The sequence below is a fragment of the Macaca nemestrina genome, chromosome 15, assembly GCF_043159975.1.
Source record: "Macaca nemestrina isolate mMacNem1 chromosome 15, mMacNem.hap1, whole genome shotgun sequence".
Classification (NCBI taxonomy): Eukaryota; Metazoa; Chordata; class Mammalia; order Primates; family Cercopithecidae; genus Macaca; species Macaca nemestrina.
In genome coordinates this window covers 19884687-19897071 of record NC_092139.1, presented here as the reverse complement: position 1 = coordinate 19897071, position 12385 = coordinate 19884687, and the positions used below count along the sequence as shown (strand labels likewise).

The following is a 12385-nucleotide window of genomic DNA, read 5'->3' as shown; positions in this document are numbered from 1 at the left end:
CTCTACACAAGCTTTGAAACAGTGGCCTGTTCGGAATTAACGCAAAAAGCGCGGTCTGGGTCTCCTTTCATTCTTGTCAGGAGGGAGTCATTCCCATTTTACAGAGAAGGGAAACGGGTTCAGAAAGACGATGACCTATTCCGGGGTTAGAACCCAATCCCTTGCGTCCTTTCCTCGGCCCAGTCCCGGCCCTTTTAAAACGGGAGGTTTTGAGAGCTCCATTCAAGTGCGCGCAGCCCTGCTCAAGTCCAGGTTGAAGGCTTTTCTCGCCTCCCAGGGCGGGGTCAGAGGTGTCCCCACCTGTAGCTTTTATATCCCCAAGTGCTCGCAGGTGGGGTGCGGGCCCAAGAGGGATCCCGGGGAGGGGCGTCCGAGCACGCCCACGATTGGTGCGCAGGGACCCGGGGGCGGTAAAGGGAAGGGGCTGGCCCGCGCCCGGCAAGGAGGGCTCCCGCCCGCTTGAGCGCGGGGCCGCTGGGTGACCCGGCTCCTGCTTGCCCCGCAGCCCAGGCCCCCTGCCCACCATGAACGCCAGCGGCTCGGGCTACCCGCTCGCCTCGCTCTACGTGGGCGATCTGCACCCCGACGTGACCGAGGCCATGCTCTATGAGAAGTTCTCTCCCGCCGGCCCCATCCTGTCCATCCGCGTGTGCCGCGATGTGGCCACCCGGCGCTCGCTGGGCTACGCCTACATCAACTTCCAGCAGCCCGCGGACGGTGAGCCCCGGGAATGGGGCGGGAGGGGACGGACCGATGGACAGGCAGGCGGACAGACAGAAGCCGGAACTGGGCCGCTTGCGCTTTAATCTTACACTTTGCAGCCGGGGAAACTGAGGCTCAAAGATAACAAGGCGTTGGCAGAGGCCTGGCCCCTGAGACGGGAATTGGTAATTAGTGTGGCTTACTGCTATTCCTCTGCAGAGGAGAGAGATTAGGGCCGAGTGAAAACAGATACAGGCTTTGAGGGGTCAGGCGGACCAGAGATAGAAGCCCAGCAGCTGTGTGACTCTGGGCAAGTTACTCGACCATTCTGAGCTTCAGATGCCTGTCTGGAAATTGGGGGTCCTAGCCGCCTTATAGAGTGCTTGTGAGGATGAGAGATTCAAAGCACCTGGTGAGGAAGATGCCCAAGGCGACACAGCTGGTGAGCGGGGAGGCAGGAGAGCCCAGCCTTGGGCTCAGGCCTTTCCCAGCGCTACGTGAGATCCGCACTGGGCGCCTCTACCAGCACGGGCTCTGAAAAACCGCTGCCTCCAGGCCGCAAGGCCGCTTTCTCAGAGCTGATAGCATTGATTAGAGCTTGCCCCTTGCACTTCTGTTGAGAGTGGAGGGATGAAGATAAGAGCACCGGGTTTCAAGGGCGTCCTGCCCCTAGAGTGTGAGCTTGGGCAAGGCTTCACCCTCCGCACCTTTTCATTTGCAAAATGGGGCTAAGGCTTATTCTCCGATAGCATAAAGAATGGAGAACTGGTGTCTATGAAATTATCTCTTGTGGCCGGGCGCGGTGGCTCAAGCCTGTAATCCCAGCACTTTGGGAGGCCGAGACCGGCGGATCACGAGGTCAGGAGATCGAGACCATCCTGGCTAACCCAGTGAAACCCCGTCTCTACTAAAAAATACAAAAAACTAGCCGGGCGAGGCGGCGGGCGCCTGTAGTCCCAGCTCCTCGGGAGGCTGAGGCAGGAGAATGGCATGAACCCGGGAGGCGGAGCTTGCAGTGAGCTGAGATCCGGCCACTGCACTCCAGCCTGGGCGACAGACCGAGACTCCGTCTCAAAAAAAAAAAAAAAAAAAAAAAAGAAATTATATCTTGTATCACTTGTTACCTCGTAAACGCTCTTAAGTGATAACCTTAAAAAAAAAAAATAATAAGGCCGGGCGCGGTGGCTCACGCCTGTAATCCCAGCACTTTGGGAGGCCGAGGAGGGCAGATCACTTGAGGTCAGGAGTTCGAGACCAGCCTGGCCAAGATAGCGACAACCTGTCTCTACTAAAAATACAAAAAATAGCTGGGCATGATGGCTGGCACCATAGTCCCAACTGCTGAGGAGGCTGAGGCATGAGAATCGCTTGAATCCGGGAGCAAGAGGTTGCAGTGATCCGAGACTGCGCCATTGCACTCCAGCCTGGGCGACAGAGCGAGACTCCATCTCAAAAACAACAACAACAACAACAGCAACAAAAATAGTGCCTTTAACATTCTGACCTAAGACTCCAGAATCCCAAAAAATGCCCGCCCCAGTGGAGTCCACTAGAAGGATCCCTTGTGCCAGGCCGCCTGGGTGGACCAGGCCGTTCCCTGAGTGGGTGATTTGCTGGGGAAGGGGTTGTTCCGCCGGGCCGGTTCCCCGCCCCTTACTGAGCTGGGTTCCTGGGCACCTTTCTCTTTGCTCTGCTTTGCTCCACCTCCTGCCTCTTCCTCTCTTCCTCCCTTCCTCCAAGCCCTGTGAATGAAGTGGGACTTGGTTTTTTTGCCCCACCTCATAGATGGAAACCTCGCTGCAGAGAGAAGGATTTTGTCCCCGTGTATTTATGATAAGACTAGGTGGAGAAGCCGAGCTTCCTGAAACTTGCTCCACTGTGTTCCCCACAGCCCCTCTCCATGTCTCTGCGCTAGTAGACTCCCTGAAACAGGTCGCATGTATCACCCGGGAGGGATACAGGCTGCAGCAGTGGCCGGAGGCTGGGCATTGGCTGCTGTTTTGAGACAGACATGATTTTGTGTCAGGTACAAAGTTACAAACAAGGCACCTTGAATACCTTCTTTATTTTTCAGTCCCTCCAACAACCTGGTAGTTGGTAATATCTCCCTTTATTAGGAAAAGTAGGTAATATTATCATCATTCCCCCTTTACAGGTGAGGAGCAGGCTCAGAGAGGTAATGTTCACTTCCCCCAGAACCTAACTGCTTGATAGGTAACCTCAGCTCTGCCCTGCAGAACCTCTGAGTTTTAATTTCCTCAAAGTGCTGCCACCCCTTGTCATATGGACATTCTCTTATTTATTTATTTTTTTTAGATGGAGTCTTGCTCTGTCGCCCAGACTGGAGTGCAGTGGTGCGATCGCGGCTCACTGCAAGCTCCCCCTCCTGGGTTCATGCCATTCTCCTGCCTCAGCCTCCCAAGTAGCTGGGACTACACATCCCCGCCACCACGCCCGGCTAATTTTTTTGTATTTTTTTAGTAGAGATGGGGTTTTACCGTTTTACCGTGTTAGCCAGGAAGATCTCCATCTTCTGACCTCGTGATCCACCCACCTCATATGGACATTCTTATCCACTCAGTGTACTTTAGAAGCCAGAATAGACCTGACACGGCCACAGACCTTTCCTGTTTCTTAGTCTCAGTTTTCCCATCTGTAAAATGGGGGCAGGAGTCCATGCTCATGTGGCTACAGGGAGTTGAATGAGATCATAACTGGAAGGTGGGGGGAGCACCATACACGCTTAATTCTCAGCTTATCCTTCCTGAGCCTTCAGGCTCTTATCTCAGGTGGGACCCAGACAATGACTTTCTCTTTTTTTGACTCCCAGTTAAGCACCCGGAGGGGTGGGCGATCAAGGCCAGAAAATTCCCTTAACTTGCTCATTTCTCTCCTCTTCCTTCTGTCCAGCGGAGCGGGCACTGGATACAATGAACTTTGAAATGCTCAAAGGCCAGCCTATTCGCATCATGTGGTCCCAGCGAGACCCAGGACTTCGCAAGTCAGGTGTGGGCAACATCTTCATCAAGAACCTGGAGGACTCCATTGACAACAAGGCTTTATATGATACCTTCTCCACCTTTGGGAACATCCTCTCCTGCAAGGTAGAGGATGAAGGGTGTACATCTTTGGGTGGATCAGTGTCAACTACCTGCCTGGTAGAGGGATGACAAGCAACACCTCACTTTACAGTTTACAAGGTCCTTTCAGTCAAGTTTCAGGAACAGCAAGCACCTGAATGGTAGCCGTTCTTTCAGTTTCATCTTCCATGAATGATCAGACATTACCTGTGTATCAGTCAGCTCTCGCTGTGTAACCACCCTCAAATTTAGTGGCTATCAACAACAATCATTTATTTAGCTCGTAATTCCACAGTTGGCAATGGGCAAAGTTCAGCTGGGCAGTTCTTCTGGTCTTGACTGGGTTCCCTCCTATGCCCACTGAAAGCTGAGTGGGAGCTCTCACTGGGTATATGAGGGAGTGGCTGGCTGTCGGCTGAAACATCTCAGCCTTCCTCCCTATTGGCTTTTGTCCTCCAGCAGGCTAGTCCAGGCTATTCTCATGGTATTCTCACGGCAATGGCAGGGGCTCAGAAAACAAGAGTGGAAGCACACCAGGCCTCTTGAGAACTGAATGCAGAACTGGAACCATCACTTCCACTACATTTTTTTTTTTTTTAATTGAGATGCAGTCTCATTCTGTTGCCCAGGCTGGAGTACAGTGGCGTGATCTCAGCTTACTGCAACTTCCTGAGTTCAAGCCTGCTGAGTTCAAACGATTCTCCTGCCTCAGCCTCCTGAGTAGCTGGGATTACAGGTGTGAGCCACCATGCCTGGCTAATTTTTGTATTTTTAGTGGAGACAGGGTGGGTTTCACCATGTTGGCCAGCCTGGTCTCGAACTCCTGACCTCCCAAAGTACTGAGGTTACAGCCATGAGCCACCGCACCTGGCCACTTTCACTACATTCTATTGACCAAAGCGAGTCACAAGACCAACCCACATTCAAAGTGAGAGGGGAGTAGAAATTATAGGATGAAGGGTGTGGCTACAGGAAGGCCGTTAATTGGGGCCATGATGGCAATCAAGTGATTAAATCTTGTTTTTAAGATTCTCTTACATTAGATGTAAGTTCCATCAGTGATCTTGTTCTTAGTCATTATTGTATCCCAATACTTAGAATAAGATGTGACACACATTAGGTGCTCAATAAATATCTGTTGAGCCAATGGATGTATATCATTTGAGAAGGATTCTGATTATTTCTCTGACTTTCTATAAGAAGATGTTGAGGATCAGCGGCCATATAGCAGGTCAGTATGTCCGGAACAGAGGACTTAAACCTGGGTGTTCTGCCTCTAGATTTTATGAGGATGGTTGATCGGTTACCCTGTAGCCTTTGGAGTGTCTGGTATTCTAGGGAGGATGGGGACAGTTTTTGTAGCCTATGTGTTAGAACTTTCATCAAGTGCTACTGTGTACCAAGCATAATCCTTAAGTTCTCAATAAGGGCCCTCAAATTCTTGGTCAATAGGAGGCTATCCCTGTGGCTCAGAGGAGCAGGTAGATTTCAGGAGATGTAGTAATGCGCTAAGGGTTATCTGTGACAGAGAGACGGGGCTGTTTCCTGTCTTTGAGGATCAAAGGAAGAAAGAGACTCTTCACTTGTGTATTAAGTTCTTCACAATAATAATGGCAGATTTATCACGTACTTTCTCTGTGTTAGGTTTTCTGCATACATGTATACTCCTTTTAAAAGGGTACCTGGCACACTGCAGCTTCTCAGTGATAACTATAATAATCAAAGAATTAATTCTGTTGGCTGATCCTGGACAAGTCATTTATTCTCATTTTCCCTCTGGGGCTCAGGGGTTAAGAGGTGCTTGGAAGGATTCTCGTGGCATAGATAACAAGGGAGGTATGTAATGCCCTTGGCAGGTTCTTGACCCACAGTGGGGACCCAGTCAATGTGATTAAATCCGAATGACCGATCTGAGGCTTGAGTTGAAAGTGGAAGAACCCTGTTTCAGTAAGAGAGGTGGAGGGGTATGTGCAAGGCATGGGTTTGGAAGCAAGACTTGTTGTGCAGGACCCATTGGGGAGCCTCAAATGCCAAGTTGATATAGTTCTGTGGATAGAAGCTACTAGAGACTGAAGGAATGTGGTCAGAATTACATTTTAGAAAGAGCATCCCAGTGGTAGTGTGGAAGCTAGGCTGGGAGGCAGTGCTTGTTATCCAGGCAGAAAATGCCACTAGCTGAGCTGAGCCTGTAGCCACAGGGATGAGTGGAGCCACAGTCACCTTGAAGTGGGGGTTAGTGGTCTTTCTGTGAGTTCAACAAGAGGGATGGGGACTACATGAACTAGAAGGTCTTTCCCCGTTCTCAAGTTCTGTCCTGCTGACCTGAGTTAGGAGGGTTACAGAATGGGAATAGGATGTTGTGCATCTTTAAAAAAAAAAAAAGATGAGGCCAGGTGTGGTGGCTCAAGCTTGTAATCCCAGCACTTTGGGAGGCCAAGGTGGGTGGATCCCCTGAGGTCAGGAGTCCGGGACCAGCCTAGCCAACATGGTGAAACTCCATCTCTACTAAAAATATAAAACATTAGCCAGGCATGGTGGCATGTACCTGTAATCTCAGCTATTCAGGAGGCTGAGGCAGGAGAATCGCTTGAACCTGGAAGGCGGGGGTTGCGGTGAGCCAAGGTTGTGCCATTGCACTCCAGCCTGGGCAGCAAGAGTGAAACTCCTTCTCAAAAAAAAGAAAAATTGAAATGAGTTGTTGTTGCAGTAATTCATGAATTGGCAAAGTTTAAACAATGTGGAAGGGAAGAAAGTGAAAAAGAAGACTCCATTTCTTTCAGCCCTAGTCCCCAAAAGTAATATTAATACATTTTATGTGTCTTTTTCAAAATTTCCAATGTGTAGATGCCTACTTTAGCCCGAATGGATTTTTTTTTTTTTAACAAGACTGTCAGCCATGTAACCAACCACATTCTCTTCAACTCTGCATGTACAGAATACTGCTGTGAATGTACCATCAAGGCCCCCCCTTGATGAATACCCAGGTTGTTTCTAGTTTCTTGATAGAAACATGGATGCAGATATGAGGGTTTGACCCTAACCCTTTTGCCCATTGCCTTAGGAAGACAATCAAAAGCCGGTATGCAGTATAGATGAAACCTGTGTTCATTGTGAGGGCGCTCTCCCTCTTAAATCTGTTTTTTCTTTTCTCTTTTTATTTTTTTTGACACAGAGTCTCACTCTGTCACCCAGGATGGAGTGCAGTGGTGCGACATCAGCTCACTGCAACCTCCGCCTCCTGGGTTCAAGCAATTCCCCTGTGTCAGCCTCCTGAGTAGCTGGGATTACAGGCACCCACCACCACATCCGGCTAATTTTGTGTATTTTTAATAGAGACAGGGTTTCACCATGTTGTCCAGGCTGGTCTCCAACTCCTGACCTCAAGTGATATGCCCACCTCGGCCTCCCAAAGTGCCGGGATTACAGGCGTGAGCCACCACACCCAGCCTTCCTTAATCCGTTAACTTGAGTGGTGGCACTCTCTGAGCTTCCGTATCCCATCCCTAACATGCAGGATTGCCTTTTCCATGCACACAACAGGCATGCAGAGACTGGTCATGATCACCTTTGCCGTTCCTTTCTACCTGAACCCTCTGTCAGTACTCTTCCTGTCCTTCCTCCCTGTGGCCCAGGTGGTGTGTGACGAGCATGGCTCCCGGGGTTTCGGCTTTGTACACTTTGAGACCCATGAGGCCGCACAGCAGGCCATCAACACCATGAACGGGATGCTGCTGAATGACCGCAAAGTGTGAGTGGCTGGGCCCGAGGGAGGGTGGAGGCTGCAGGGACAGAAGCATGGCACCACTGACTTGGAATCGATGCTACCCTCAAGCTGCTAATGGGCACCAGGCACTTGAGTGGCAGGCAGCCTTCCTAGAAGTGCAACCTCAGAGCAGCTGCTCACCCTCTCAGGGACTCTTTCCTAACATAAAGATGGAGCTGATAATCTGCATTAGAGGATTGTTCTGAGTGGTAAAGGAAGTGGTGATTTTAAAACTCTAGAGGGACTGGCTAATGGTCAGATCATCAATGGACTCAGTGTTTTCATCTGTTTTCCAGCCTTCTCAGTATGGGGTGTATATGTGTGTGTGACAGGGTCTTGCCATTATGTAGCCCAGGCTAGATACACATGGCACAAACACAGCTCACTGCAGCCTTGACCTCCTTGGCTCAAGTAATCCTCCTGTCTCAGCCTCCTTTGTAGCTGGGACCACAGGTGACCACATGCCACCACACCTGGCTAATTTTTTTTATTGTTTATTTTTTTGTAGAGATGGGGTCTCACTTTGTTACCCAGGCTGGTCTTGAACTCTTGGGTTCAAGTGATCCTCCTGCCTCAGCCTCCTAAAGTGTTAAAGTGCTGAGATTACAGGCACGAGCTACCACGCCTGGCTTTTTCTTTAAACCTTTTGTGTTGTTTCATGAGATTTTGGCAGAAAGAAAAGTATGCATATGCTTAGCTTGCTCTCATCCTACCATTAACTTCGATATCATCCCCACTACACAGATGGGAAAACTGAGAGGCAGATGTTAGAGAGAATCTGCCTCTGGCTGTTCCCTGCCCAGAATTTTTATTTTGCTCATCTGAGGGGCCAGCCCCCATAGTCAGGCCCATGGAGAGAAGGTGGCTTTGAGCTGGGGGATGCACTGAGAGTCATTTTGTCCAGGGTTACTCGGGGGAGCATCCAGTCAACCTGTCAAACAAATCTTGGTGGGCTTTCCCAGTGCTCAGAAGAATACTCTTTGTTAGCTCCAATTTACTCAAGTTTACCTTTGCCACTCAGTTTTCCTCAAATTGTGGTGCCTGGTACAACTTTGTGCTAAACGTGCTAAAAATACCATCAGATTTTATTTTCATTTTTAAAATCTGGGATACTTTCCTAGATGTGTTTATATGAACTAGGAAATGATCTTTTAAAATTAATCTTGTGGCTGGGTGCAGTGGCTCACACCTGTAATCCCAGCACTTTGGGAGGCCAAGGAGGGCGAATCACCTGAGGTCAGGAGTTCAAGACTAGCCTGGACAACATGGTGAAACTCCATCTCTACGCAAAATACAAAAATTAGCCATGTGTGGTGGCACATGTCTGTAATCCCAGCTACTTGGGAGGCTGAGTGAGGCAGGCGAATCGCTTGAACCCGGGAGGCGGAGCTTGCAGTGAGCTGAGATCGCACCACTGCACTCCAGCCTGGGTGATAGAGTGAAACTCAGTGTCAAAAACATAATAAGTAAAAAATAAAATTAATCTTGTATTTAAGTGATTTTAATCAATGCCCCCCATAGCAACACTAGCATTGACTGCGTCTAATTCACTTAACCTTGCTTCCCCAGTACACCCAATACATGTCAATAAGCAAAGCCCTATGATGAGAATTTGAGTCCCAATTTTCCAGCAATGAACTCTGAGGCTCAGAGAGGTTAAGTAACTTGCCCAGGATCACACAGCTAGGCAACTGCAGAGTGAGGATTCAAGCCCTTGTCTGTTTGACTCCCAGGCTCATTCTTCTGTGCTCTCAGCTGCCTGATATATAGTAGTAGTTATGTGTGCATTTGTCACAAGAATGAAACCTTAACCTTCTGCTGGGGACAAGCTCTAGAACATAATATAATATCTTGGCTGTTGGAGGTAGCCGGGCCTTGGGGATATTCTAAGGAGTTTTGTCCTACCCAGTTTCCTGATGAGGATGATATGTAAGCCTGGAGAAGGGCAGCAGTTAAGCGGGAGTTGGCATGGGGGTGGCTGATGACTGGTAGCTGTCCACAGCCATCAGCCACTGTGGTGTGTCCACAGCTTTGTGGGCCACTTCAAGTCTCGACGGGAGCGGGAGGCGGAGCTGGGGGCGCGGGCCCTGGAGTTCACCAACATCTACGTGAAGAACCTCCCGGTGGATGTGGACGAGCAAGGCCTGCAGGACCTCTTCTCCCAGTTTGGTGGGTGTGTCCCCAAGGGAGTGGGGGTATCACTGTTTTTCCTCTTCCCCTCCAAAGTTTGGTAGGGGGGAGGGGCCCTCCTGGGGTCTCCTGAGGACTTGCCAGACTCCCCTTTGAGCCAGGTTGGTCCTTTACAGGGAAGATGTTGAGTGTGAAGGTGATGAGGGACAACAGCGGTCACTCGCGGTGCTTTGGCTTTGTCAACTTTGAGAAGCATGAGGAAGCCCAGAAGGTAGGAGCCTCCCCATGGCTCTGTTCTGCGGCAGGGGGATTGAGCTGGGACTAAGAAGAGGGTCCCAGCTGCCTGTGGAGGGGAAGAAAGTCCCTCCCCGGCCTAAGCCAAGAGGGTGGGAGAGTCCTACAAGCAGGCAGAGCCCTTCCTTCCTGTGGCGCAAACGCCAAGGGCTTCTTTCTTCTTTGGTCACTTCTAGCCCTGAGGTCTGCAGAACTGAATAGGCAGGGATGCAAAAGTCATGATTATATAAAAATATTTACTTGTGAACTGACCACTTAAATCAGTTTCCACCAGGTGGTGTGCACCTGTAATCTCGGCCTACATGGGAGGCTGAAGCAGGAGGATCCCTTGAGCCCAGTGGTTTGAGTCCAGCTTGGGCAATATAGCAAGACCCTGTCTCTAATTTTTTAAAAACTGTCCAGATGTGATGGCTCATGCTTGTAATCCTAGCACTTGGGGAGGCTGGGTGGGAAGACTGTTTGAGTTCAGGAGTTCGAGACCAGCTGGGCAAAAACAGCGAGACGCCATCTTCACACACAAAAAGGCTCTCACAGTTAGCAAAGAGGATTATTTTGTGCCATGAAATACAACTCAAAGTAAGGATGTTGACGATGCTGTCATGCCATTATGAAAGAATTATGCTTGCTGCTTGGTTCAAATTATCCATGTGTAGTTGCAGTTAGAACCTAATTTTTTTAAGTTCTTTTTAAAATGCAGTTTTAGGTTCAGAGCAATGTTTAGTGGAAGGTACGGAAGTCTTCTGTATACCCCGTGGCCCCACACATGAACAGCCTCACCATTATCAATGTCCTGCTCCCAAGGGTTACATCTGTTACGAGTGATTAACTTACTTTGACACATCATTAACACACAGTCCCAAGTTTACATTAGGATTTACTTTTGGTGTAGAGTCTAGGGGTTTGGACAAACGCATGATGACATGTATCCACTATTACGGTATCATGCAGAGTACTTTCAGTGCCTTAAACATCCCCTGTGCTCCATCTCTTCATTCCTTCATGCCCCTTAACCCCTGGCAACCAATGATCTTTTTACTGGCTCCGTAGTTTTGCCTTTTCTGGAACAGAGAGTATGTAACTTAGATTGGCTTCTTTCACTTGGTAATACGCATTTAAAATATGGGAATATATAAATATTTACATTTTATTTTATTTCATTTTTATTTATTTATTTTTGAGACGGAGTCTCACTCTGTCACCCAGGATGGAATGCAGTGACATGATCTTGGTTCACTGCAACCTCTGCCTCCTGGATTCGGGTGATTCTCCTGCCTCAACCTCCCGAGTAGCTGGGACTACAGGCGCCTGCCACCATGCCAGGCTAATTTTTGTATTTTTAGTAGAGAAGGAGTTTCACCATGTTGGTCAGGCTGGTATTGAACTCCTGACCTCAAGTGATCCACCTGCCTTGGCCTCCCAAAGTGCTGGGATTACAGGTGTGAGCCACCGTGTCCGGCCATATTTACATTTTAAATATGGGAAACTTTGCAAATCTCAATTTTATTTATTTATTTTTATTTTATTAAGACAGAGTCGGCCAGGCATGATGGCTCATGCCTGTAATCGCAGCACTTTGGGAGGCCGAGTTGGGTGGATCACGAGGTCAGGAGATCAAGACCATCCTGGCTAACACAGTGAAACTCTGTCTCTACTAAAAATACAAAAAATTAGCCGGGCACAGCTACTCTGGAGGCTGAGGCAGGAGAATGGCGTGAGCCCGGGAAGTGGCGCTTGCAGTGAGCTGAGATCGTGCCACTGTACTCTAACCTGAGTGACCAAGCGAAACTGTCTCAAAAAAAAAAGAAAAAAAAGACAGAGTCTCACTCTATCGCCCAGGCTGTAGTGCAGTGGCGCGATCTCAGCTCGCTGCAACCTCCACCTCCCAGTTTCAAGGGATTCTCCCGCCTCAGCCTCCTAAGTAGCTGAGATTACAGGCACCCGCCACCATGCCTGGCTAATTTTTGTATTTTTAGTAGAGATGGGGTTTCACCAATTTGGCCATGCTGGTTTCAAACTCCTGACCTCAAGTGATCCACCCACCTTGGCCTCCCAAAGTGCTGTGATTACCAGGTGTGAGCCACTGTGTCCGGCCATCAGTTTTGTTTTTTAAAATACAGCCCCAGTCCGATTTTTTTTTTTTTTTTTTTTTTTTTTTGAGACGGAGTTTCACTCTTGTTGCCCAGGCTGGAGAGCAATGGTGTGATCTCAGTTTACCACAACCTCTGCCTCCCAGGTTCAAGCGATTCTCCTGCTTCAGCCTCCTGAGTACCTGGGATTACAGGCATGTGCCACCATGCCTGGCTAATTTTGGATTTTTAGTAGAGATAGGATTTCTCCATGTTGGTCAGGCTGGTCTTGAAATCCTGACCTCAGGTGATCCATTCCCCTCGGCCTCCCAAAGTGCTGGAATTACAGG

At 49.2% G+C, this 12385-nt stretch overlaps 1 protein-coding gene across 6 annotated transcripts in view; it reads left to right on the top strand.

The window, feature by feature from the left end:
- Window positions 1-481: 481 nt before the first annotated feature.
- The window catches only part of LOC105496422 (poly(A) binding protein cytoplasmic 1 like), a 32525-nt gene continuing 20621 nt past the window's right edge, over window positions 482-12385 (top strand). For 3 of the 6 annotated variants that reach the window (XR_011613311.1, XR_011613312.1, XR_011613310.1), the window contains exons 1-5: window positions 485-717; window positions 3613-3806; window positions 7415-7530; window positions 9575-9714; window positions 9852-9946. Coding sequence is in view for 2 of the 6 variants with exons in the window: in XM_071079239.1 (XP_070935340.1) it covers window positions 525-717; window positions 3613-3806; window positions 7415-7530; window positions 9575-9714; window positions 9852-9946 (738 nt within the window). In the remaining 4 variants the exon portion in view is untranslated. Of the gene's footprint in view, window positions 718-3612; window positions 3807-7414; window positions 7531-9574; window positions 9715-9851; window positions 9947-12385 lie in introns of all 6 variants that reach the window. The other 3 variants (XM_071079239.1, XM_071079238.1, XR_011613313.1) reach the window with 3 other exon arrangements.